The sequence below is a fragment of the Olea europaea genome, chromosome 19 (genome assembly GCF_002742605.1).
Source record: "Olea europaea var. sylvestris chromosome 19, O_europaea_v1, whole genome shotgun sequence".
NCBI lineage: Eukaryota > Viridiplantae > Streptophyta > Magnoliopsida > Lamiales > Oleaceae > Olea > Olea europaea.
The window spans coordinates 4,776,379-4,799,611 of NC_036255.1; the positions used below are offsets into that span (position 1 = coordinate 4,776,379).

General features: G+C 35.7%; 4 protein-coding genes across 12 annotated transcripts in view; 2 read left to right on the top strand and 2 right to left on the bottom strand.

The window, feature by feature from the left end:
* Positions 1–1,716: 1,716 nt before the first annotated feature.
* Positions 1,717–13,898, top strand: LOC111368579 (RNA polymerase II C-terminal domain phosphatase-like 1). 6 transcript variants are annotated; one of them, XM_022989904.1, is made up of 18 exons: positions 1,717–2,441; positions 3,696–4,172; positions 4,508–4,718; positions 4,831–4,988; positions 5,076–5,146; positions 5,299–5,404; positions 5,564–5,650; positions 5,882–6,469; positions 6,590–6,653; positions 7,493–7,623; positions 7,716–7,769; positions 8,103–8,199; positions 11,286–11,518; positions 11,623–11,697; positions 12,432–12,497; positions 12,642–12,715; positions 12,909–13,037; positions 13,120–13,898. In XM_022989904.1, the coding sequence occupies exons 1-18, from the start codon at positions 2,172–2,174 to the stop codon at positions 13,226–13,228; spliced, it is 3,000 nt and encodes a 999-aa protein (XP_022845672.1). In that variant the 5' UTR covers positions 1,717–2,171; the 3' UTR covers positions 13,229–13,898. The 6 variants fall into 6 exon arrangements, with proteins under 6 accessions (XP_022845672.1, XP_022845673.1, XP_022845674.1 ...); XM_022989905.1 differs by having other exon boundaries at positions 12,874–13,037; positions 13,120–13,197; XM_022989909.1 differs by having other exon boundaries at positions 2,213–2,441; positions 2,781–4,172.
* Positions 13,899–14,964: 1,066 nt separating this feature from the next.
* LOC111368580 (clathrin light chain 2-like) lies at positions 14,965–18,351 on the top strand. The gene is made up of 3 exons (XM_022989910.1): positions 14,965–15,530; positions 17,063–17,216; positions 17,301–18,351. Exons 1-3 carry the CDS (start codon positions 15,166–15,168, stop codon positions 17,742–17,744), a joined length of 963 nt encoding a protein of 320 aa, XP_022845678.1. The 5' UTR covers positions 14,965–15,165; the 3' UTR covers positions 17,745–18,351.
* Positions 18,352–18,419: 68 nt separating this feature from the next.
* On the bottom strand, positions 18,420–20,084 carry LOC111368581 (stem-specific protein TSJT1-like). Its single transcript, XM_022989911.1, has 4 exons — positions 19,745–20,084; positions 19,347–19,587; positions 19,099–19,219; positions 18,420–18,800 (listed from the first exon to the last, which is right to left on the bottom strand). The coding sequence occupies exons 1-4, from the start codon at positions 19,951–19,953 to the stop codon at positions 18,607–18,609; spliced, it is 765 nt and encodes a 254-aa protein (XP_022845679.1). The 5' UTR covers positions 19,954–20,084; the 3' UTR covers positions 18,420–18,606.
* Positions 20,085–22,561: 2,477 nt separating this feature from the next.
* The window catches only part of LOC111368582 (splicing factor U2af large subunit B-like), an 11,660-nt gene continuing 10,988 nt past the window's right edge, over positions 22,562–23,233 (bottom strand). For all 4 annotated transcript variants that reach the window (XM_022989914.1, XM_022989913.1, XM_022989916.1 and 1 more), the window contains one exon: positions 22,562–22,873. In XM_022989914.1, coding sequence (XP_022845682.1) covers positions 22,736–22,873 — 138 coding nt within the window. In that variant the 3' untranslated portion in view covers positions 22,562–22,735. The remainder of the gene's footprint in view (positions 22,874–23,233) is intronic.

Here is a 23,233-nt window from a genome sequence, read left to right on the forward strand (position 1 = left end):
AATCAAACTTCAATATTGACTACACATCAATGTGATCCACAACCTTCAATCATAAATTTCATTAACTTCTTATCAATATTCACTAATTGAAAAAATATAATTGAGTTAAGAGTACATATTAATAACGTTCATTTGACAGGAAGTCATCAATATCACAAAAATCTTCAATAACAAAACATCAAAATAATGCTTTTTCATTAATCATTTCTTGAGTTGAGAGAAGATAATAAGTAATTTAATTTAATATTTCATCTCATAAACAGCACCATGTGGACAATTTATCCAATACGGTCCAATACTTTGATACATATACATATTTATACGGTCCAACCTAAATACTTTTAATACATATACATATTTATAAATCGATTGATAATTGGCCACTTTCTAAAAAAACAAAATTGTATCGAAAATTTGTAATAACTCCCAACCTCAAGAGTACAAGCGTAAAATCTAAAGTTAATAGTCTCAAAAATCACTACGATTTAAGATATAGAGTTTTGATCATTAAACTTCTCAAAGTGTGAGACGTTATTGAGTGAAATCACTTTTGTTTTGCGTCTCTAACGATTTAACTAACCTAGCAAAAGAAATCCACTACGACGCTCCATCATTGGTAGATGCCCAATCACAGAAGATGGATAGTCTACATAAACAAGGCGTCGTTGATTACTCACAATACTTTGACAGGGGTTATTGATTGCTCACTATACTTTAAGTTATTAATTTTTGGTGACTAAACTTCTTAAAGTGTCGTCGAGATGACATAAAAACATGAGTTTTGTTTATTTTTCACGTTTTAACGTCTTGTTATCACGTGTTTAGAAAGTTCTTTCCACTCTGAATATTTTATTGGATTGTTTCGCTAATGGAATATAATATGGGACAATCAAATCAAACTTGATCACCATTCCCTATTGGCAAATTTATTTAGATTTTGTTTAATTAAGTAACTATACCTTAATCTGATCTCACTTTAGATGACTTCATCCAAACATAATTATTTGAAAACGATAAGCCCTCTTTAAAATATCTTATTTTATTCCACGTGCAAAAGATCATGTGGCATTAGAGACACCGACGAAATGAAATATGTTATCATTTCAGAATACTATGAAACTTGAAACTATAAACAAGCATATCACCAAGCAAATAGATTCAAACATATTAAACTCTTAATGAACTGCAATATAATTTCAAAACCACCCAAATTTTCGACTTCTACCATTCAACATAATAACTATAATAACACGTAATAATTTTAAGAGTAAAATAATTCAATAAAATGTTTAGTTTAAAAAGAACTTTCGAAACACATAATAACACAACATTAAACACACAAAAATAAACAAAACACGTGTTTCTATATCATCCCAGCATCACTTTAAAAAGTTTAGTGATCAAAATTCGACAATTTTAAATAATAGTGAGCAATCAAAGACTTCTTCCTTTTATGGATTGTCCATCTTCTGCGATGAGATATTTGATGAGGCACCAATTGTGAAATTTGTCGCCATAATGCCATATCAGCCATTCCATTAGAGACGCGAAGCGAAATTAATTCTAGTGAGTAGCGTCTGATATTTTGAGAAGTTTAGTGATCAAAATTCTATATATTAAAGTGTAGTGAGCAATGGAGGGCGCCAACGTAAGTTTAGTGATGATCGGGTCAATTAACTCTAAAATCTACAAAATAAATATTCAGCATCTTTTGTAAGGGGGCGGTGGGGCACTGTGTGACAATAGAGAGGGGGAGTCCGATATTTTGACCTTTTTATTTTTCCTGGATCTAGGGTTTTCTTCTTCATCGTCACATATGCTGTTGTACTGCTGCTATTATGAAATCATCGTCGAACCCCATATTTGAATCCTGAATTACAGTTCGGACACATCAAGAGAATCGGCAATTCACAGTGATCGTCAATTATTGATGAAACCCTAATCTGTCCACATTATTAGTTTTTTCTTGATTTTATCAGCAATAGATCTATTAATCTGGAAAAATCGGATTGATTATTAAGAAGAAACTATCCAATTTCAAGGACCGTTAGATTAAAATATTCATTTTCCCCTCAAACTTCACAGACCAATGAATTCCGTACAGCTATATTGAAGAAGAGAAATTGGTTGAGAATTTTCATTTTTTAATTTTGATTTTTTTTTTGAGAAAAATGTACGGAAAATCGGTGGTGGTTTACGAAGGAGAAAGGGTGCTGGGAGAAGTAGTGGTGTATTCAAAACAGTCTCAAGACGGTGTCGTATGGGGAGAGCGTCTTAAGGAAATTCGGATATCTCACTATTCACAACCCAGTGAGAGGTGTCCGCCACTAGCGGTGCTTCACACCATAACGTCCACCGGAATTGCCTTCAAATCGGAGTCGTTACAACATCAGGACTCGCTGCTTTCGGTTTTGCATGCCACATGTCTCAGAGATAACAAGGTATATTATCGCATTGCCCGCAACCAAGTACAGAAACTTCAAACAATTAACTAAAATCCCCAAACTTAGTTCAATTGAAAACCTCATTCAAGTAACACTAAAAGAACCCTAATATCAACTACTAAAGAAAATGGAACTCTTATATTTCTGAAAAAAGTTTAAACTCTGATACAGAAGTGAACTTGCAGAAAGAATGAATTCTGATAGATTCAGTCTTCATGAAAATTTCTCTGTTCCAGACCGGACTCACTGAAGAAAGACTGAACTTTGGACAAAATGATACTCATGACACTGGAAAAATTTACTGTGAATTTTGATTATTTTTAGTGCATTTTGAAGAATTACAGGATCTTGGAACTGCAGCTTTGGCGCTTACCAGGAAAGTTTTGATCTCTGAAGCGTATCCTCTTAGAAAGAATGTCCTAGGGAATTATTAAGCTAATTAATGAAATTAATTCTTTCTTTGTTAACACTTGTGATGGTTTTGATGCACCAAAGACATGCTTTTTGTCACATATGATGATTTTTACGTTTAAATTTGGGCATCAGATAAAACGAGTGTTGAACGTTAGTTCTATTGGAACCTATAGAAGTATGTTTAAACATATTCAGTTTCAGACAGGATAATTCTTTTCTGTTAATCCATAATGAAGGGCAGCACACGCATAAAGGAGACTGACATATATCCAAATGGAAAATTTTATTTCATTTATTTTATTATTTTTTTTATATGTAAATATAAACTTTATACATAAAAAAAAAAAAAATGTTTTTGTTTTTTTTCGTAAAAAATTGTACTGTGAGTACTAAGTTTTTCTTGAATTTTGTTTTGATATTGCCTCTAGAATTGTTTTTTCAGATTGAAATTTTAGGCTTTTAAGTAACTGGTTATTGCCGTTATAGGTTATCGAAGAATCCTTCTTGATATATGTTTTGTGGAATCTGTAAGTTTTATATATCCATCATGCTACAGGAACTGAAAGTTTGACATAATGCCAAGTGGCATTTCATCATTAAACTGTTTTAAATATAGTCAGCTATCCCATCCAATCAATTCCCGCCATGGCATCTTCAGTAACTGGAACTGGTGGGATTTTTTGGTCAAAGTAGCATTATTCTTTATATATTCTTTGCTCTCAGAAAGACTTATCTTCTTCATTTGTTTTGTCCTTTTTCCTTCACCTCTACATTCTACTTAAAGAGTAGTGTTTTTATTTGAGTTCCACTTCTCATTGTTAATAAATGTATTTGTAGACAGCAGTTATGACACTTGGAGGAGAGGAGCTTCATTTAGTTGCCATGCATTCTCGGAAGTACGAAGGACAGGTCCCTTGCTTTTGGGGGTTCAATGTAGCATCAGGACTTTACAATTCTTGCCTTGTCATGCTGAATCTTAGATGCCTTGGCATAGTATTTGATCTTGATGAAACACTAATAGTTGCAAACACAATGCGGTCATTTGAGGATAGAATAGAAGCTTTGCTGCGAAAAATAAATTCTGAATCTGATCCACAACGTGTTGCCGGTATGATGGCTGAGTTTAAACGTTATCAAGATGACAAAGGTATTCTGAAGCAATATGCTGAAAAAGATCAGGTAGTCGACAATGGGAAGGTGATTAAATCTCAGTCTGAAGTGGTTCCAGCTTTGTCAAACAATCTTCAACCTACTGTTCGACCCCTTATACGTCTGCAAGATAAAAACATTATTCTCACACGCATTAATCCTCTGGTATGTGTACTGCACATTATTTATCTCATATAATACTAAATTATTCAGCTATGTCTTGTTATGTTAGTCTAGTTAGACTTAAGTTTGCTCTCATATCACTTGCTAAGAGAAGTTTATTTTTCAATTTTAATTCCTGCTATTTCTTGGGCCCCGGGGGGGGGGGGGGGGGGGGGGGGGGGGGGGGGTAGAGGTGGGCGGTGGCAGATTTCAGGTGAAGTTACCTAATAGTTTGGGCAATGGCAACGAATTCAAGAAGATTTGATGGGCTTGGTACTTTTTGTCATATTATGAGTTTGAAGATACGTGATATTAAAAGTTACTTTGTATGACTGCAGATACGTGATACCAGTGTCCTTGTTAGGTTGAGGCCTGCTTGGGAGGATCTTAGAAGCTACTTAACTGCTACTGGTCGGAAACGATTTGAGGTTTTTGTTTGCACAATGGCCGAAAGAGATTATGCTTTAGAAATGTGGAGGCTTCTTGATCCAGAATCGAATTTGATAGACTCCAAAGAGCTGTTGGACCGTATTGTTTGTGTCAAGGCTGGCAAGTTTTGATTACTGTAACTTTAATTTCCACTTTTGGTGGAATTTGTCAATATTACATATGTAGCATGTTTTTTGTATCTATTGTACTCATTCCTTTAAATTCTTAACAGGCTGTAGGAAATCACTTTTCAATGTTTTCCAAGTTGGAAATTGCCATCCTAAGATGACATTAGTGGTTGATGATCGTTTAAAAGTGTGGGACGAGAAAGATCAGCCACGAGTGCACGTTGTTCCTGCATTTGCTCCATATTATGCCCCTCAAGCTGAAGTACTTTCCATATGTGTATAATTTTTTAAATTTATGGAAATCTAAGCTCATTCAATTGATGAGATGATTGAAAATTATATTCCACAGGCCAATAACACAATCCCTATTCTGTGTGTTGCAAGAAATGTAGCTTGCAATGTTAGAGGACGTTTTTTCAAGTAAGTTTATATGGACCCTACTATTGATGCACAAGCACTAACTAACATCGGGTGGTGACCGCTGTAGTTGTTCTTTAGTTTTAGTTTTTCAAGATTTTGGTTCATACCTCTTCTAGTGTTAGGATTAGACTTGAAAAATATATTTGATACAGGGAATTTGATGAAGTTCTCTTGCAACGAATGTCTGGAGTTGCATATGAAGATGATATTAAAGAAGTTCCTTCTCCGCCAGATGTGAGCAACTATTTGATTTCGGAGGTCAGTGAGGACATCACTTTGTACCTTGAGCCAGTCTTGCAATTATGTTGGGTTGTCATGCGTCTGACATTATGATATGATGAATTATTTAGTTGTTTAACTGTGTTTATGGTCATTAGTATAGATTATAGTGACATTATTCAATTCCTTTCTTCTTAGGACAATCCTTCTGTTTCTAATGGAAATAAAGATTCGATTGGTTTTGATGGTATGGCGGATGCTGAGGTGGAAAGGAGGCTACTGAAGGTGCAATGTCCCCTTTGATGAACTTATTTTTCTTAGTTGATGCCCATATGTAATACGCCTTAATGACTGGTGAAAGTCTTAATGGAGATTTTAACAGAAAACTGTCTGTCTAATGACATCCTTTCTTTTCTGCTTGTCCTTTTCGTGTACTAAAAACTATCTCTAATTGTTCTGTTAGCCCATGGTAACCATCTTTTTAAGTTTTAATAACCTTGAGGCTTGAACACTCAGGATGCAAGTTCAGCTTCTTCAACTGCCCCTTTGACAATGGCACGTGTAGATCCAAGAATTGCTTCACCTCTCCAGAGTAGTGTACCATCTTCTTCTTTCTCAGTTCCACCAACAACGATGGAAGGGCCAGCTTCGTCTTTTCCCAATCAGCAATTACCTCAACTGACGACGCTACTCAAACCGCCATTAGCTCAACGTGGCAAAGCAGAAACAACATTGCAAAACTCTCCTGCAAGGGAAGAGGGCGAGGTACCAGAATCTGAATTAGATCCTGATACTAGGAGGAGACTACTCATTTTGCAACATGGTCAAGACAGTAGAGACCATGCATCAGTTGAACCTCAATTTCCTGCTCAACCACCCATGCAAGTATCAGTGCCAAGGGTTCCGGCATGTGGGTGGTTTCCCATTGAAGAAGAGATGAGTCCAAGGCAACTGAACCGTGTGATACCACCTAAGGAAATTCCTTCAATTCCCGAGTCTATTCCTATCGATGAGCACCGGCCTCATCATTTACCATTTATCCATACGGTGGAGAGTTCAGTCCCACCCGGTAGAGTTCTTGAAAGCCAAAGTTTGCCCAAGGAGGTAATTCACATCTAAATTTACCTGGTTTATAGCGCTCAAGTGTATAAAACATAAATTGAAAGGATTATTTTGACTGACAAAGTGTAATAAATACTAATATTATAAGGTTTATATATGCAGGCACTGCCAAGGGAGGAACCATTAAAGTTAAACCGGTCACTGCCTAATTTTTACTCCTTGTCTGGTAATACACGTATTCTTTATGTTTGCTTATTCAATTTCTCAAGTATATTAGAACCTCTTGGATAAATTTTCCCATGATTAATTTGATATGTACTTTTTTTTATATGTATATCTTCCCTTAAGTTTTTGATAGTTTTTAACTTTGAAGTTGTGATTGAATGATAAAGTCTGACTTGAAAGGTTATTATATAAAGAATTAATTACCCTTTATAGAAACTAGGTGATAATTCATATTTATTCTTGACAAAGCTCGTCACAAAATGCTTTCAGGTCCGTTGATTCATCTGTCTCTTTTTGTTATATTTATTAACCTATGTGTGAATTGAATATGCCATGGGATTTTATGATTCATAAAATGGATTTTCTTGATGATTTTTAGTTATTAATTAGTTTTTCTTGATAGCGCACATATAACACATTCATACTGAGGGGAAATCTTAATATCATGTCTTTTCTGCTTCAATTTTGGTTCGCATTCTGAAAATTAAAAATTGAATAAAAAAGGACTGAAATAGCTGTATCAGGGGGAACATCGAGTTAACAAATAAGCATTACCTTGTTGGTGTTTTACCCTGGTTTCCTGGGCAAGTTTGTTGCTTATAGGGACATTTGGGGATTTTGAAAAAGCTCGTAGATGAATTTTGGGAAATCTTTCCTCAGTTCCTATGTAAAAAGAGATATTTAACTCAAAAATATGATTCATTTCTTTTCCTTATTGTAGAGCTAGTTTCATTTGGTATATCATATACGTCTTGCCTGGACTAGCTGTACAAGTGAGAGATACAGCTCTTTTTAGTGAGAGATAGTGTTATTGACGATATTATATTCTCGTTTTCCAAGGTGAGGATGCTCCCATAGCTCAACCATCTTCAGGAAACAAGGATCTTGACCTTGAAGCTGGGCAAATAGATCCATACCCAGAAACACCTGCAGGAGCTTTACAGGATATTGCATACAAGTGTGGAACAAAGGTATGGAACAGTTGGTAATTTGCCCTTGGATCCCTTCACAAACTGTCTTGTCACATTTGAGGTCCATTTATGGTTATTTCAACTATCTGTAGGTGGAGTTCAGGCAAGTACTCGTCTCAAGCATGGAACTACAATTCTCTGTAGAGGTGGTTTCACCGCTTCACTCACAGTTTAGTTGCCTTACATTATCTTCTGATAGCAATGACAACAATTAGAATTAAACAATTATGAACTAATTGTTAAATTATTAAAAAAATTTCTCTAAGTGACCGAATCTGTGCACTATTGAGAATACACAATTAAGAACTGATATTTAAATGACTAACAATGTTGTCTCTTCTCTGGCCAAAATATGCACCATTGAGAATCTTTAAAATATATTTCTAATACCTTCGTCCTTCTGCTACTAATTTGTTTTCTGTTTTGGAAACATTTTGTGAGAATTCTAATGAGATTGTGTTTCTTGTGGTCTTCTGTAGGTTTTATTTGCAGGTGAGAAAATTGGTGAAGGAATTGCTAGCACAAGAAGGGAAGCCCAGCATGAGGCTGCTAAGGGATCTCTTATGACCTTGGCTGGTAAGATATTAATTTTTGTCTTCTTCTTAGTTGATAATACATTTAGTTACTATACGTAACTTGATTCTTTTGTGTATCACCGTTCAATCTCTTCTGCCTTCATTTGCTTGCCTCAAGCAAAAAGAGAAAGTAAAACAATGTTGGCAGTGGGATACTTCTAATTATTTTGCTGTAGCTTTTGGAAATGATATAACTTTTAACTTCATGTGACACGTCTACTTGAGGTTGCACTTCAGCTCGGCTCCTTTCGAATGCCAGGCTTGAAGATTGTCATGGTGCTAGCTTGTCAGCTATGGTTGAATTTTAGTTTGATCTGTTAGAGAAAATTTTGGGGATTGAAAAGGACAAGGGATTTGAACACTAGAAACTAGCTTTGATATTACTTTTGGTTATACTTGATAAATTTTCATATTCTCTAGCACAGCGAGGAAGGAGGCTTTGGCTTGAAATATGTTTGGGACAACGGTTTTACTTGAGGCTTCTCAATGCAATTTCAAACACATAGTTCTGTAAATTATTGGAGAAATTAGCTGGTTCTTTGTCTTTGAAACGTGTCATTAATGTGACACGTTCCCTGTCTCAACCTGATTTACTTGTATTTATTCCTCTCCCTTTCCAGATCTCCGAAACCTAAAGATCATTAATTTTTGTCATTGACCATTTGTTCTGATTGTTTGAACCTATATCTAATTATTTTACAGAAAATAAGCTCCCTTTTCCTTCATCTAACTATATTAATTGTATAAAATGATTCGCTGCACAAGCACTAGTGTCAGAGAATATACTACTCAGTAACAAAAAGTAGCTGGATTTATAATCCGGTCTCCTGGAATTTATAAGAACTTGAAGTGTTGGAGAATCAGAATATGGGAGCAAGGAGCACAAAATATGATATCCTTGTAAACTGAGCTGATCGGAGGACTCTGTAGATCAATTATGTTAAGTTGGACTCCTAGTACTTCTAGTTGTGAAGATATGAAGGTGGAGATTATAGTATTTGTTTGTTCCGATAGGTCACAAGCTGGCAAGATGGAAGCTAACTTCTATAAATACAAGACGTGACTTTTAAGAGGGGGAAAATAGATTACATTTATGAACTCTTTCTCTTGTATTAAGAAGCATAGTTATTAAACCCAGACCGGACCGCCCAAAGACATGGTGAACTGGGCCCCTCACCTGTCGTGGTGATGTTATTGGATCTGTTGAAGGCCAACCTCGAATGTTCCTTCAATTGATGTCACTGGGATGACAATTAAACCGGTCAAAGCCAGAGGAAACCGAAGTGAACTAGGCTGGGTTTTGGCTGTGGTTGAACCAGTTGTGGTAAACTGTTTGTGTTTTCAAAATATTAATGAGCCTCCGACCTCGAGGTTGCATTGCAGCCTCTGATTGTTGAGCTGTTACTTGCGTTGTTAGCTATATCAATCAAATTAGTAATATACACATAATACAACAGAAAAATAGATTATTTCTTGAGTATTTTATCTTTTAATGACTGTCCAAATTCTATGTATTCCCTTTCTAAATAAAAATATGCCTCTTCACTTTTAATTTTATTGCTGTTTTATGCACTATTTTTTCTATTTTAAAATTATTTTTATTTAAATTTGCATCATGTAATGACCTGCCGATTTAACGTGTGACCTGGTGCTTTGGCTGGGTCAATGACCGTTGTTGGGTCTGATAGGTATGATAAGAAGTACTCCCGTTGGTTGTTCCAAGCTTTTGTAGTTTCATTTAACGCAGCTCTTCAAATTCTTATTTATTCCCTTTCCTGGGAAATATTCTAATAGGTAAGATAATTCAAAACTGGCTCAATAAATTATTTTTGGGATATGCAATCTGGTTCTAGAGAGAGAGAGAGAGAGAGAGAGAATCTTTATTTCTTGGACCCTTTCAGCTTCTTGCCTAAATTTAACAGTTTGTAGTTTTATATGAATTGGGCAAATGTGTTAATGTTGTGGGCATTGTGTTTTATGAAGACCTAGATACATAAAAAACTAGTAATGGAGATTGACGTAAATTATCCAACAGGATATCTTTTACACCAAAGAAACTGGAATTGGGGCTTTAATTTGGTAGGAACAATTAAGAATACTTCCCATGCCTTGGATCCAAAGTGTTCCCGTCCACCTGTTTTGCAAAATCTGTTATTTTCTTAACCAGGCATATTAGACGACAGCAGGATCAATCATGCTAAGTTAGATTCCGTGATACTTCTAATCATCATGACTTAGCTATACCGATGTGGATCCTAATATTATTGGGGTAACTATTGACTCCCAAGCTGGTGCTAAGGTGCCGGCATGATACACTCGAATGTATATACCTGATAGCCTGGATTCATCGTAATCCTCAGCTTTTCTTCCATCCCGTGGTTGTCTGATCCACTTGGATCAGGATCAGGTGTCGGTGGAAAGGAATCCTTTTAAATAAAGGTTGAGATTTATTTAGGGGACATTTACCACATTGCAGATTCTTTTAGTGAAAATATTGCCGTCGTTAGATGCAGATTGAACAGCAATCAGCCAGACTGTCACAAGCTCTTTTATTCCTCTTTTCCTTGGGACTTCAAAATCTGTGTATTGCCTTCATCAGCAAATATTTTCCAATTATTCTTGAGTTAACATTCGGCTAGATTACAAAATTGTGTAATGTAGCTGACAGTTGTTTAGTGCCATCTCGGACTCGTATTGTTGGGAGTAAAACGTGCTGCACATACAGATTTTCTGGAGAGTCTTTGCATGGAAATGAGCTGGGATCCTTATAGATTGTTGGCCTATCTTTTTTTATCAAGTTATGGAATCTGGAGGGAAATGTTTGGTTTTGGAGGCTAAGTTTCTTAGCCAATCTGTAATGAGGGCAGATAATTAATGAGAACTATTTTGTCTTTAACAAATTAAATATACTATTTAGGGTGCGGACATAAACATTTCCTATCCTTTAATGTTGCAGAGTTAATTTTGCTAATTTTCATGGAATTACTGACGAATGTTTTAAACAGTTTTGAATTATTTGGCTGTCAAAAAATTTCAGATCATGCTATGCTTTCTGCACTGATGCTGACTATTACCATTTGTTTGCAGATAAATATTTGTCGCGTAAGCCTGATTCCAGTTCCATGGCTGCAGATGGGAGTAGATTTGCTAATTCGAATGATAATGGTTTTATTCGTGATGCCTACCCTATTGGATATCAGCCATTGCCTAAGGAGGAGACTACATCTTTTTCAATTGCATCAGAGTCACCCAGGATTCTGGACCCTAGACTGGAGGCTTCAAAGAAGTCTATGGGTTCAATCACGGAGCTTAAAGAACTGGTGAGTTTCTTTCTTATAGTCAAAATGCTACTATTTCTGATTTCTCTACTTTCCATTTCCCATTTGCATGCTGTCATTATTCTATTCTTCATTGCATGATGCAGGGCCTTGGTGTTGCATTCCAAACTCAACCTCAGTTTTCAGCAAATCCAGGCCAGAAAAATGAAGTATATGCACAGGTCAGCAATTTAGGCATTTTGAAAAATAAAAAAAAAAAAAAAAAAAAAAAAACGTTGTCTTGTTAGATGAACTTTCTATTCTGGGGACCTTCTATTCCTCTCTCCCTTCCAGCCACCCCCACCCACTACCATTATACCATCATTTCCATAAATCGTTAATATGGATCGGATATAATATAATAATTTCTTCTCCTGTACTATATCGAAGCCTTATATCAGTCCCTTGACCGGATTAATTATTCTGGATTTCACTTTGATTTGCATTCATGTTCATTTAGATTGCGTTCGATAGCCTGACCCTGGGAATTCTGAATTGGATTTAGAATTATTCACGTAAAATTTTTATGATTTTTCACCAAACTCCGATTTTAAAATCTTGATACAATGCCTCTACCATGCTGTTATATTGTTAAATATTTTTGAATCTTCAATGGTGATATGTCTGTATCTATTAATTTGTTTTTGGCTGTTTGGATTGTCAGATGTCATTGGGTTCATAACGATTCCATACCTAGTAATCCTCATATTTGGAGGTTTTAAATAGTTTTCTATGTGCATCAGAATTTGAGTGAGTGACAAGACATTTAGTAGAACTCACTGGTTAAACCAAAATGATGGTTGATAGTGGATGCACGAAGAAGTAGCCAATTTTTTGCATGTCTGATTATGTACATTCAGAATTGTGATATCCAAGTATTCTTTGTTAATGAATTGTGCTGTTTTTGGCATTTTAGGTTGAAATTGATGGACAGGTATTAGGCAAGGGGATTGGACTAACATGGGATGAAGCTAAGACACAGGTACTATGCTGCTTTCCTGCTTCCCTCTTGTATACATTTTCGCTTCCACGTTCTTTCTTATTAGTATTAGGGACTTAATTTTTAGATTTTTTTTGTTTATTAAATTGCTCTTCATGTTTTCAACCCTATATTTTTTTCCCTTAGGCTGCTGAAAAGGGTCTTGGAACCTTGAGATCCATGCCCAATCAGTTTCCCTACAAACGCCAGGATTCTCCATGGTTAGTGGGTTTTGCTGTCTGCTGACCTTTGATTAAATGATTGCACATAAAATTGAATTTCGAGGTGCTCTGCATCAGAATTTATTGTATGGCTAGAGTATGACCCTGGTTATGCACTTGTTTGGGTTGTATGGTGTACATTTATTTGAAATGTGGAGCTTTCGAGTAAATGAGATCACTCAACTGTTGCAAGGTTGGAGAAGAAATGTCAGAGCTTCAGCTTCCATCTTAAGTTTGTTTTACAATGCGGGCTTTCATGTTGGACAATGCGGAAAATGAGTCTCTTTTGTCTATACTTCTCCATTCTCCAAAATCTCCTTAAGTGCTGTCAGCTTCGTACAGCTTCTTTATGTACTAGATTTACCAATATATGTCTACTATGTTACTAATTCCTTGTGAATCAGGTCATTGCAGGGGATGTCAAACAAAAGATTTAAATCAGAGTTTTCTCGATCTTTTCAGCGAATGCCATCGTCTGCAAGATATCCCAAAAATGCTTCTCCAATGCTATGAAACGCAAATCCATTTTCCTACTTGGTAGAGCCCATAGTTTTTGTTTCCTTACATTTTGAAGCCTGTAAATTGAAGGCAGCCAAAATTAGGGTTCTGCCGGTTAACTTGTGGTTGCCTCTTGAGACTCATTAGTGTTTGGAGAGAGACTTTTTAAAGCCTGAGAAGATGCTTGCCCTTCTCCCTCTGTTCGGTTAAACAATGTACATTTGTGGAATATCATGGATTGTTGCACAGTTATGTTGGCCCGAAATGCAAATCCTGGCCTGTAAAAAAAAAAAAAAAAAAAAAAAAAAAAGGAAGCTGGGGATGATGACATCTGTCCATGATTTTAGCAAAGGGCTTGGTGTTTAGCCTGGGATTTCATTAAGCTTCCTCCTGAGTTTACACATAACGGGTCCAGTTGACTGGCTTCTTGTGGTTTTTTTTTTTTTTTCACTGAACTCTGACAGAGATCAAATTTTGGTGAATATGGGTCAGAGTTTTTTGAGTTTGAACTACAGATGAATACAGTTTTCCCTTTGATACTTGGCTAGCTGATGAAAGTGGTCTTTTTATTGTCAAGTATGCTTTACACATTTGTAGGCAACCTCGTCTCTAGCAGAATCTTTTCTTGGATTGAAAGAATTTAGTGGAATGCAAGAGAATAAAAACCAAAGAGAATTGACACCTAGATTATCTGTGATTATTCGTGAAGCCAACATTTTGAAAGAGACGTGGTGTTGATATGACTAGACAAATCAGGGTTATCCCGGTTGTTTATGAGATTAAAAATGTAATCGTTAAATAAGATGAGATTGGCTAGGATACTAGACAAGTTTATATTTGGCGAAAGTATTTAAGTTACTTAGAAGTGGCTTTGTTGGGAAATAGGTCGGAAGCTTACATTTAGATTCAACAATCGAAGCTATTGGTAGTCCTGAGGGGATGACATCCTCCAATAATAAATAATTAGCAAGAATTTAATGGCTCCAACTCATAGAAGGACCCGAACCTGTGTATTGCCTTGGTGGAATCTATAAAAGTTGTGGGATTGAACATGTTATTGAGTAATCTTTAAGCTTAGCCAACACAGGTTTATAAGCTTATAAGAAATATATTTTAGTTTTTAGTTTTTTTTAATATTTTTTATTAATAAACAGACGTCTTATAAGATAATTTCAGTGCCATCAATATTTCTTTACTACAACTAGTTTAGCTACAACATCCTCTACGATTTATTCCCGTTGTGAATCATTATCGATCAATTGATCTGATTTGAAGCCATAATCTTTGTACCTAATTCTCACTGTCAATAGCCGGTAGTTTAAGTATAATATGTGCAAAAGTTAGAAAAAGTATAAAGAAGTAAAAAGCAAAAAAGTGTAGTGGATAAATTTTAGTGTTAAAGATTCTCAACTTTATTTCGAAAATTTAAGTCTACAACCTTATTCCTTATTTATTTACTTTATGATTTAACTTCTAAAATCTAATTCGTTTCTCAATATTGTTCTGAAAATGAGTATATTATAAAGATATATGTGACAAATCATTATTTTTAAAATATAGCAAAAAAAAAAAAACAATGAAAATAATTATTTCTCGTTATCAATAAATTGTTCAAGAAAAAGCAAAAGACTTTACGAATTTTGAGAATAATGAGTCCGTGTTTTGAGTTTCTTCTTACTAACATGTTTCAAAGACGCATCCCACAATGTAGACCAACCAAATTTACTTATAAATAAGTAACTTTTAAATAGAATCAGAATTGAAAGAAGTGGAGCTGAAGTAGAATAACTTCAGAATGCATGAAATAATAACAACTAATACTTGTAGAAGACAGGAAAAAGCGAAAGGAAATGAATTAAAATTACCTCAACTTTGGATTCAAATTCTTTGATTGCAACATCACCTCACTCCGATTCCTCCACTGCATATAGAGAGAAATAGTGATTGTTGAGATGGCATCGTTCGACGCGTTTAGCCTGGACGGCGATGCGCCGGGTCTTGCATTTAACGACGGTGGATACACTGGTTACGACGAGGGTTACGCCGCCTTCACCATGCCTGACACTCCACCTTATACTACGGAGTTCGCGGAGTCGGAATATGTGACGGTGGATCACGTCTCGGACTCGGTGGACAGTTCTGATCCTTTCGGATTCGGGTCGAATCCTGAATCCGTCCCGGTCTCGAATGGCAACGGGAAGGCATCTTATGATATTGGCCAAGATTCGGAGGGAATATTTAGCTCTGACGGGCCGATCCTTCCGCCTCCAACTGAGTTGCAATCAGAAGAAGGCTTCGTTCTTCGTGAATGGCGGAGGTCAGATTTTTCATACTACTTTAGTAACTTTTTATGTGAGTATTTGTCATTTGATGCGATCTATTGCTCAACTATAGACAGCCTCTGTTGATTTTGTAATCGGGTTTGTACTATAAAGTAATTTATTTGTTTTTAGGAGGTCTGTATACTTTGGGACTTCAAGATTTAATCTTTCGTATTCTTTAATGGTTCATTTAATTGGCTTGAGCTGAATCTTGGAAAGAAAATGGTGCAACTGAAAACAAGATTACAGAAATGATGCAATTTCGAAATTGTCTTTTTCTCTGTTTCTCTTCTGCTTTTATCGATTATTTAGATTACTGGTGTAACTTAAAAGGATCTAGCTGAATTATTCAAGTACAGTATTCTTTGCCTCTATTTAATTGACATGTTAATGTTTGGTACCAATTAAACAGTCGGTCCCAACTGTAGTACTTAGTACTTCATACTCCGGGAGTACTAGAAATTCCCCCCCAGAATTATTAGCTTGTTCAAAAATTCAGCTAGTGAGATGAGTATATTTCAAGTTGAATTCTCTGTACTAAAATTATGAAATCTAGAAGTTTTTAAAACAAAATCACACCTTAGATAGTGCTGTTCACATCTATTGATTTGAACTCTAGATATTTGGTTTGATGCATTGTGGAGTTTTTTGTGGATTTTTAGGTATGTTGTTTGGGAAGAAGCAAAATCTGTTATTATCAAGCACCACCAAAACCTGTTTAATCCTGGGTTGGCTGCGAAAATTTTATGTATGATAGGTTCTTAGTAGGTTTTTAGGTCAATGCTGGTAAAAGTTGAGGCTATTTTCAAGTGAGCCATGTTAAGAGAGTCGAAGGTGCCTGTTTCAATTCTTTTTTTATTTTCTTCAAGACAAACGTTAAAACAATTATGTTGGAAATTTCTTATTGAATGTTAGGCTGCTAAATAGATTTTGAGCAGTTACACTCGAGTCAATGATACCTTGCTACACTTACACTCTTCCACATGGCAACATCTACACTCTTGATTTTGAACTCATCCATTCCACCACGGCACTCCTCCACATCCCGGGGGGGGGGGGGGGGGGGGGTATGTCAACCATGTTGTCAGGGCTGATTTACATGTAGCATTATTCACGATTCATAAACCAACGATACATAGCCCTAGTACAAATGAGTCCACAATACATGGTCACATTTCCAAACATGCCTCCTTATATGGAAGACTTTTATTCATCAATTAACATTCTGATTGCACCAAATAGAAGTCCAGGTCTTCTGATGTCTATTCTGATCTCTTCTCTTAGTGGATGATAAACCAAATCTTAACAAAGATGATTTGAAACTTTTTTCTGCCCACGCTTGCCTATTGCAATTTTTTATGTTTAGGCTTTCTCCTTCTTCAGTGCATGAAAGGAGAAGCTGTTGCAATTTCAGTACACTTCATGTTTATACCCATCGTCGTGTCTTCAAAAGCATAGATGAAATGAAAGGTGTTGATAAACAATATTCACAAATTCTTAACTGCATAAATATGTTTTTCTGGTGCAGGCAAAATGCCATTCGACTTGAAGAGAAGGAGAAGAGGGAAAAAGAGCTGCGAGCTCAAATTATACAAGAAGGTGAAGAGTATAAGCAAGCTTTCTACGAGAAAAGAAAGCTTAATGTAGAGACAAACAAGACTACCAACAGAGAGAAAGAGAAGGTTAATATTTCTAGAATTACTCTACATTTTATGTTCATTTGATGAAGTGACAAATTCGATGTGATAAATTTGTACGCTGAACAGTTATACTTGGTCAATCAAGAGAAGTTCCACAAAGAAGCGGAAAAACAATACTGGAAAGCTATAGCAGAGCTCATTCCCAATGAGGTACCCCATATTGAGAAGAAGGGAAGGAAGAAGGATCAAGTAAAGAAGCCATCAATAATTGTCATTCAAGGGCCCAAACCCGGAAAACCTACCGATCTTTCAAGAATGCGCCATTTATTGGTGAAGCTGAAGCATAATCCTCCATCTCATATGTTACCACCCCCACCACTTCCGGCCAAGGACGGGAAAGTCGACAAAGATGGAAAAAATGTCAAAAATGAGAAAGATGTGGGACATAGGGCAACCGGATCAGGGGCTAAAGAGGCCCCTGATGTACCTGCAAAAGAGGCCACTTCTAATGGTTCTCCAGTTGCAACTGAAGAACCCATTACTCCTGCCAATGACCAGCCTGCTAGCTAATTTCTCCAATTTGATTTTATAATTAAAAGTCTCCCCTACTAAAGGTTTTCATTATCTCCATAATTCTTAATATCTTATTTCATTCAAGCTGGTTTGCTAAACCAATGTTATGTAAGATAGAGAGTTGACATATTCTTACATTTTTGAGCTTTTATTAATTCAGATTTGTGGTTTTGTGTACTAATTGTTTGATGAAATTTGGCTTGATACCGTAATCTTCTGTTCTGGTATTTTTTCTTCACTAGTATCTGAATTGCCTGTTAATGTTGCTAAAATGTATCTTCTTCGAGATCAGTTTGCCAAGCTAAGGAATTTTTATTGCAACCTCAGATGAACAAACTATACACAGATTACTTTGTCAGCCTTGATCCTTGGACGGACTTTTGTTGCTTCCTTACCATGTGGGTGTGGGTGTGTACTTCTATGCACATGTTCCTTCACATTTATTTTTTTCCCTTTCATTTTCGATTATTTTATTTGTATTTTATTATTTTATCGAGATTAATTTTTTTATCTATTTACTCATGAAAAAGTGAGCCATGCGATTGTAACGATCTAGCTGATGGAAACCGTCTTGAAGGCCAACTTGTTACATACTTGACTTGTTGGGGATTATGCTTTTTATTTTGCCATTATGTTATGCTATGTTGTTAATAATTGTTAAGAAGGGAACACTTGAACACAAGAAAATTCACTTATGTTTTAAATAAACTACAGTCACTTACCAAATTTACATGCTGAGGAGAATTAAATAAACTAAAATGGGTACAGAAAATAACACAGAATCAAATTCACATAAAGCAAAAAGTGGGTGGTTGAGTTTGTTGGTCATGTCAATATCCGTAGATTTAAAATTTAAACATCAAGCCTGTTGGCCCCAGTTTGCCCAATTAGCTTCACTCCCAACCCTTGGCATGCTATTGACTTTAGAATAGGCATCAACCATGAAATTGGCTCCACATATTGCCCCTTCACTGTCAATTCTGGGCATGGCTTTCATTTTGTTCATTGGATGCTCAAAGCTCATCAATCCTCTTTCATTATGGTACATGCACCCTGCATTCATCCGAACATCGAGTTAGATTATGCATAATGGGGGAGAGCTCTGTAGTCTCTGTTCCTAGTTCTCGTGTAGCTGGAGCATCTGGAACTACAAAGATCTTTTGATATAATGAGATTCCCACTCAGCATCTTTTTTGAACAAGATTATGGAAGAATTGCTATTTGAATCCTTATGTAAGTTGTCAGTTTGTGTTTGAGGCACCAATCTCGAGTCCGAATAAAGGAGGCTTTGCCCATAGATTGACATTTTGCTTAAAACTTAATCATGAATGGTATACTAAATTCAACATACCTGGTGGGAATGGGGCAAATGATTTTCTGCAGCTAGCTTTGACAAGATCCACATTATCAGAGATAATAACAGATCCATCAGCTGCTATGCCCCAGTAGAGCTTCAATGCATCGTCTGCACCCTGCCCACAACAAAATCAGACAATTTTAAATATTTTTTTAACGTCAATAAAATTCAAGACTAGCAAAAAAATCATCCCCCAGATTTTATAATTTGACAGAAAGTTTTGGAGGATGATCAGCACTTACAAGGGCAGTAAACACAGTTTCAGCCTTGTGATCATAGATCACAAATCCAAAGCTTCCTTCAAGATCCTTGAGCACCTCATGAGCCGGGTATGGGCCCCGGTCTCGGAGGGTTCGATATGCTTCAATTAAAAACATGGCCTCATTACTACCCTTTGATAGGCCATATTGCCTGTTGAGGGTGCACAAGTTGTTTAAACTCCCCAAAAAAATGCAGTACATGTCATTTACACCACAGAACAACCTGCAATGTCATAGTCATCATTTATCAAAACATATTTTCCAACAAAAATAAAAAGACAAAAACTTAAAGAGATTGATATGATCATTTCTCACTACATGTTATGATCTGAAGGGAAATACAGAAATCATATGAAAAGGGGGTGGTTTTTAGGAAAAACCTTTGATGTGCCTTGAATGAGGGTTCTAGTGGAGTATATGCCAATAATGCCTTGTCACCAAAGCCAATGGAAAAGCCATTGAAGGCATCAGATAAAAAACCCTTCAATATCTCCTCAGATTTCTTGGGGCTAACAGCAGCTTGAGGAGAAACTGGGCCATTCAATTCCTGTGGTGGATTTACCAAACCCTTCTTGAATATTGCCAACATTTTCTTCTTACAAGAAGAAAATCTTCAAAAGAAACAAACTGAATGTACCCACAGAAACAAGAAATTTTTACACTGTATGGAAAACGTATACAGGATGTGAAATCTTTGTGCAATAAGTTGAGTATTTATAGTCATATAGAGTGGGGGAGCTAAAGTAGGTGGCAACATTATCCAAAACTAAAAGGTAAGAAGAAAGATTCAATCAGTAATGAAAAAAGTGCAGTGTGGGCTCTCAGATCACATGATAAAAAATTGTTTTGTGGGTTTAAATCTCAATTTATTGCTAAGATTTGTGAATCTTGAGGATTAAGTGATACTGATGACAATCATAATTTATTTAGGGATGACTAGATGGTTTAAGGAAAAAAAATGTTTGAAAAATGATAAGAGATTCGAGGAATTGGTCAGAAGTCTTATCCACAATTACAGGAGACCGTGACACTTTACTTTGTCGTGTGGCTACGTGAAATTCTCTGTCTATTTTATATTTGTTATTAGACGATTTCTACTGTTCTTGAATTTTCTATCCATTTCAAAATAAAATGGCTTGTGGGTTTAGACGTTAGAGATAGACCCGATAAGCACAATATGAGGGATACGGTCTATGCTAGTTCTCGTGATTCTTCAATTCATTATTGAATTCTTGTGGGGAAAAGATTATAGTTTAAATGTGAATTTTAAAATGAATTATAAAGCTTGCAATCAAATATGATTTATATGATATGGTAAGCATAATCCATGTTGATTGATTTTTAGATTGAAATTAGTCTGTGTTTTCCTAAATAAATTGAGGACGACAAATATGCAAATAGCAAATTATGCTACATCTTGATCTACAATGTCATTTTAGAGAATTCGTGTCATCATTTCCTCCATCAACATAAAATTTCTCTTGCCATTTTTGCTTTATCCCATGGGGAACTCCTACCCTCATTCGTGCGAGTAGACCACAGAGACATCAACTATAAAGACAAAAAAATTAAATTAATGATTTATACGAAACATCATTCTTTCTTTCTTTTTTTTATCATGAGATTCCTTTTCTCCACCTATTTTATATTTGTTATTAGACGATTTCTTTCTTTCCATTTCAAAATAAAAATGGTTTGTGGGTTTAGAGGTAGACATGATAAGCACAATATGAATGAGGGATATGGTCTATGCTTGTACTTGTGATTCTTCGATTTAGTGAATTTTAGAATGAATTATGCTTGTACTTTCAATCAAATTTGACTTGTAGATGAGATGGTAAGCATAATTCAAGCTGACTGATTTCTATATTTAGTTTGTGTTTTCCTAAACAATTGGAGGATGAACAATTGTATCCATCCATTACGTCCAAAACTCGCATCATTTTCATGTTTGGAGGAATAGTTCAATCTGATAGTAGATTCCATAAAACATTATGATAAAGTCAAGAATCATGCCCGGGATGAGATGATTGATGAGCCTTTATCAGTAAGGTGGCTAATATTCCCATGGACTCTCTCTTAAATTCACGAACGGATCACAATGAACATCAATAGCATATTACATTACATCCTGAGTTACAAAGTCACAATAGAGAATTTCAGCCGTTGTTTTCTCCACGTTGTCATTTCCTCATCAACATAAAACTGCTCATCATTGTTGCTTTATTATAAGGATGGATTCCAACCCTTATTTGCTTCAACAATCATTAATGGTTTATACGAAACCTTTTTAATTCCAATTAATCTATTTGTACAATGATTTTGTGCAACATTGTTGACAATGATGGGTGTGACAAAAAAGTATTGATTCAAAAGATGGATTATTTTTCAAATTGTCTAATGACAATATTCCATGTTGTCAAATTCATTGTACACGAAGCATTGCTATTTTAATTTTGTGTTCCTTCCCTCACAATAATGAAATCCCACTTTATAAGGGAAAAACCTCGAATCCTATGCAAATACGGCCTCAGTCCGCTCCCACTGCACAGAAGAACCAACTGGTCGGTGTAGGGCTGGCCCCTTTGCCTCGAAGATCTTACTTAAATTTAAGGCACCTCCCTTTTTTAGATCTTCAACAGGTTAATATTAACAATAAGAAAGTAATATATGTGACTTGCATGGAAAAATGGCATTGACACGTCTTAACCTTTTTGTTTAATTTAGGAAACTGTGGGGGAGAAGACAGAGACAGGACGATGCTCAGACTGTCCCAAGATTGAAAGATCAAAATTTTGTTAAAAATTTAGCCTCGCTTATTTCTTATTTTTGGAAGAATGAGAATGAAAAATACATCTGTTACAGACCCCACACAATAGATAAAAATTCAAATTTGATGGCTTGATGTGACGGATAACAATCATATTTTTCATTTTAATAAGGAAAAAATGAAAACCAAATAGGGGCTTAATTTTATCGTAAGATCCCGCGCACTAGCCAAAAGACCGATTAGGATTCTGGCTATATTGTTATCTTGACTTACTAAGCATTGGTAACTCCTTATCAAAAGGGATTGTTAGCTATAAAATTTGCGTTTATCTACAAATAGTTGCCACAGGCAACAAGCCAACAACACAATAAGACCGCACTACTAGCCTATCGCAGTAAAAGAAAGATAAAATGAACCAAGAAGAGGATAAGAAAGAACGATAAAATACAATAGAACTAGCAATTAACTTTGGCCATTTACAAAATGTTTTTAATCATTGAGAAGTACATCTTTTACAATTGTGCGCGAGTTTTACTTAGCCTTGTTAATTACAAACACTATAACCTCCAAATTAGAGCACAAAAGATAAGTGTATATGAAGTCATGAAGCATAGTCTCTGTCATAATATTTGTCTTCTGGATAATATACAGCACTCACAGTATTGCCTCCAAATTTCCTGCCACTAAGTGCAGCCCTTGCTTTAGAACAACCAGCGGTATCAGAATACTCCAAAAAGACCTTCATTTATCACCAGAAAGATGGATTAGAATACAAATATGGAACTCAATTTTTAAGCAAGAATAGAAATGTCGATTTTAATCTACAGGAAAGGACATTGCCAATACACCTTCAATTCTTCTTGGCATGAAAAGTTGAAAACTGGGTTACTTATAAAATCTGTGCAAGGAATTTTTATGATCTACCTAAATTATTCTATGCATCTCTCAGCGACACCTTAGCAGTCTATCTCACATTTTTCTATCCAATTATTCAAATATTAAATGCATATCGTGTAGAGTTCTTAATTGCACAGCTCTTTCAAATCCCCGACATTTTCTTAAAGAAAGGAATAAAGCATTTAGAACCCAATAAGAATTT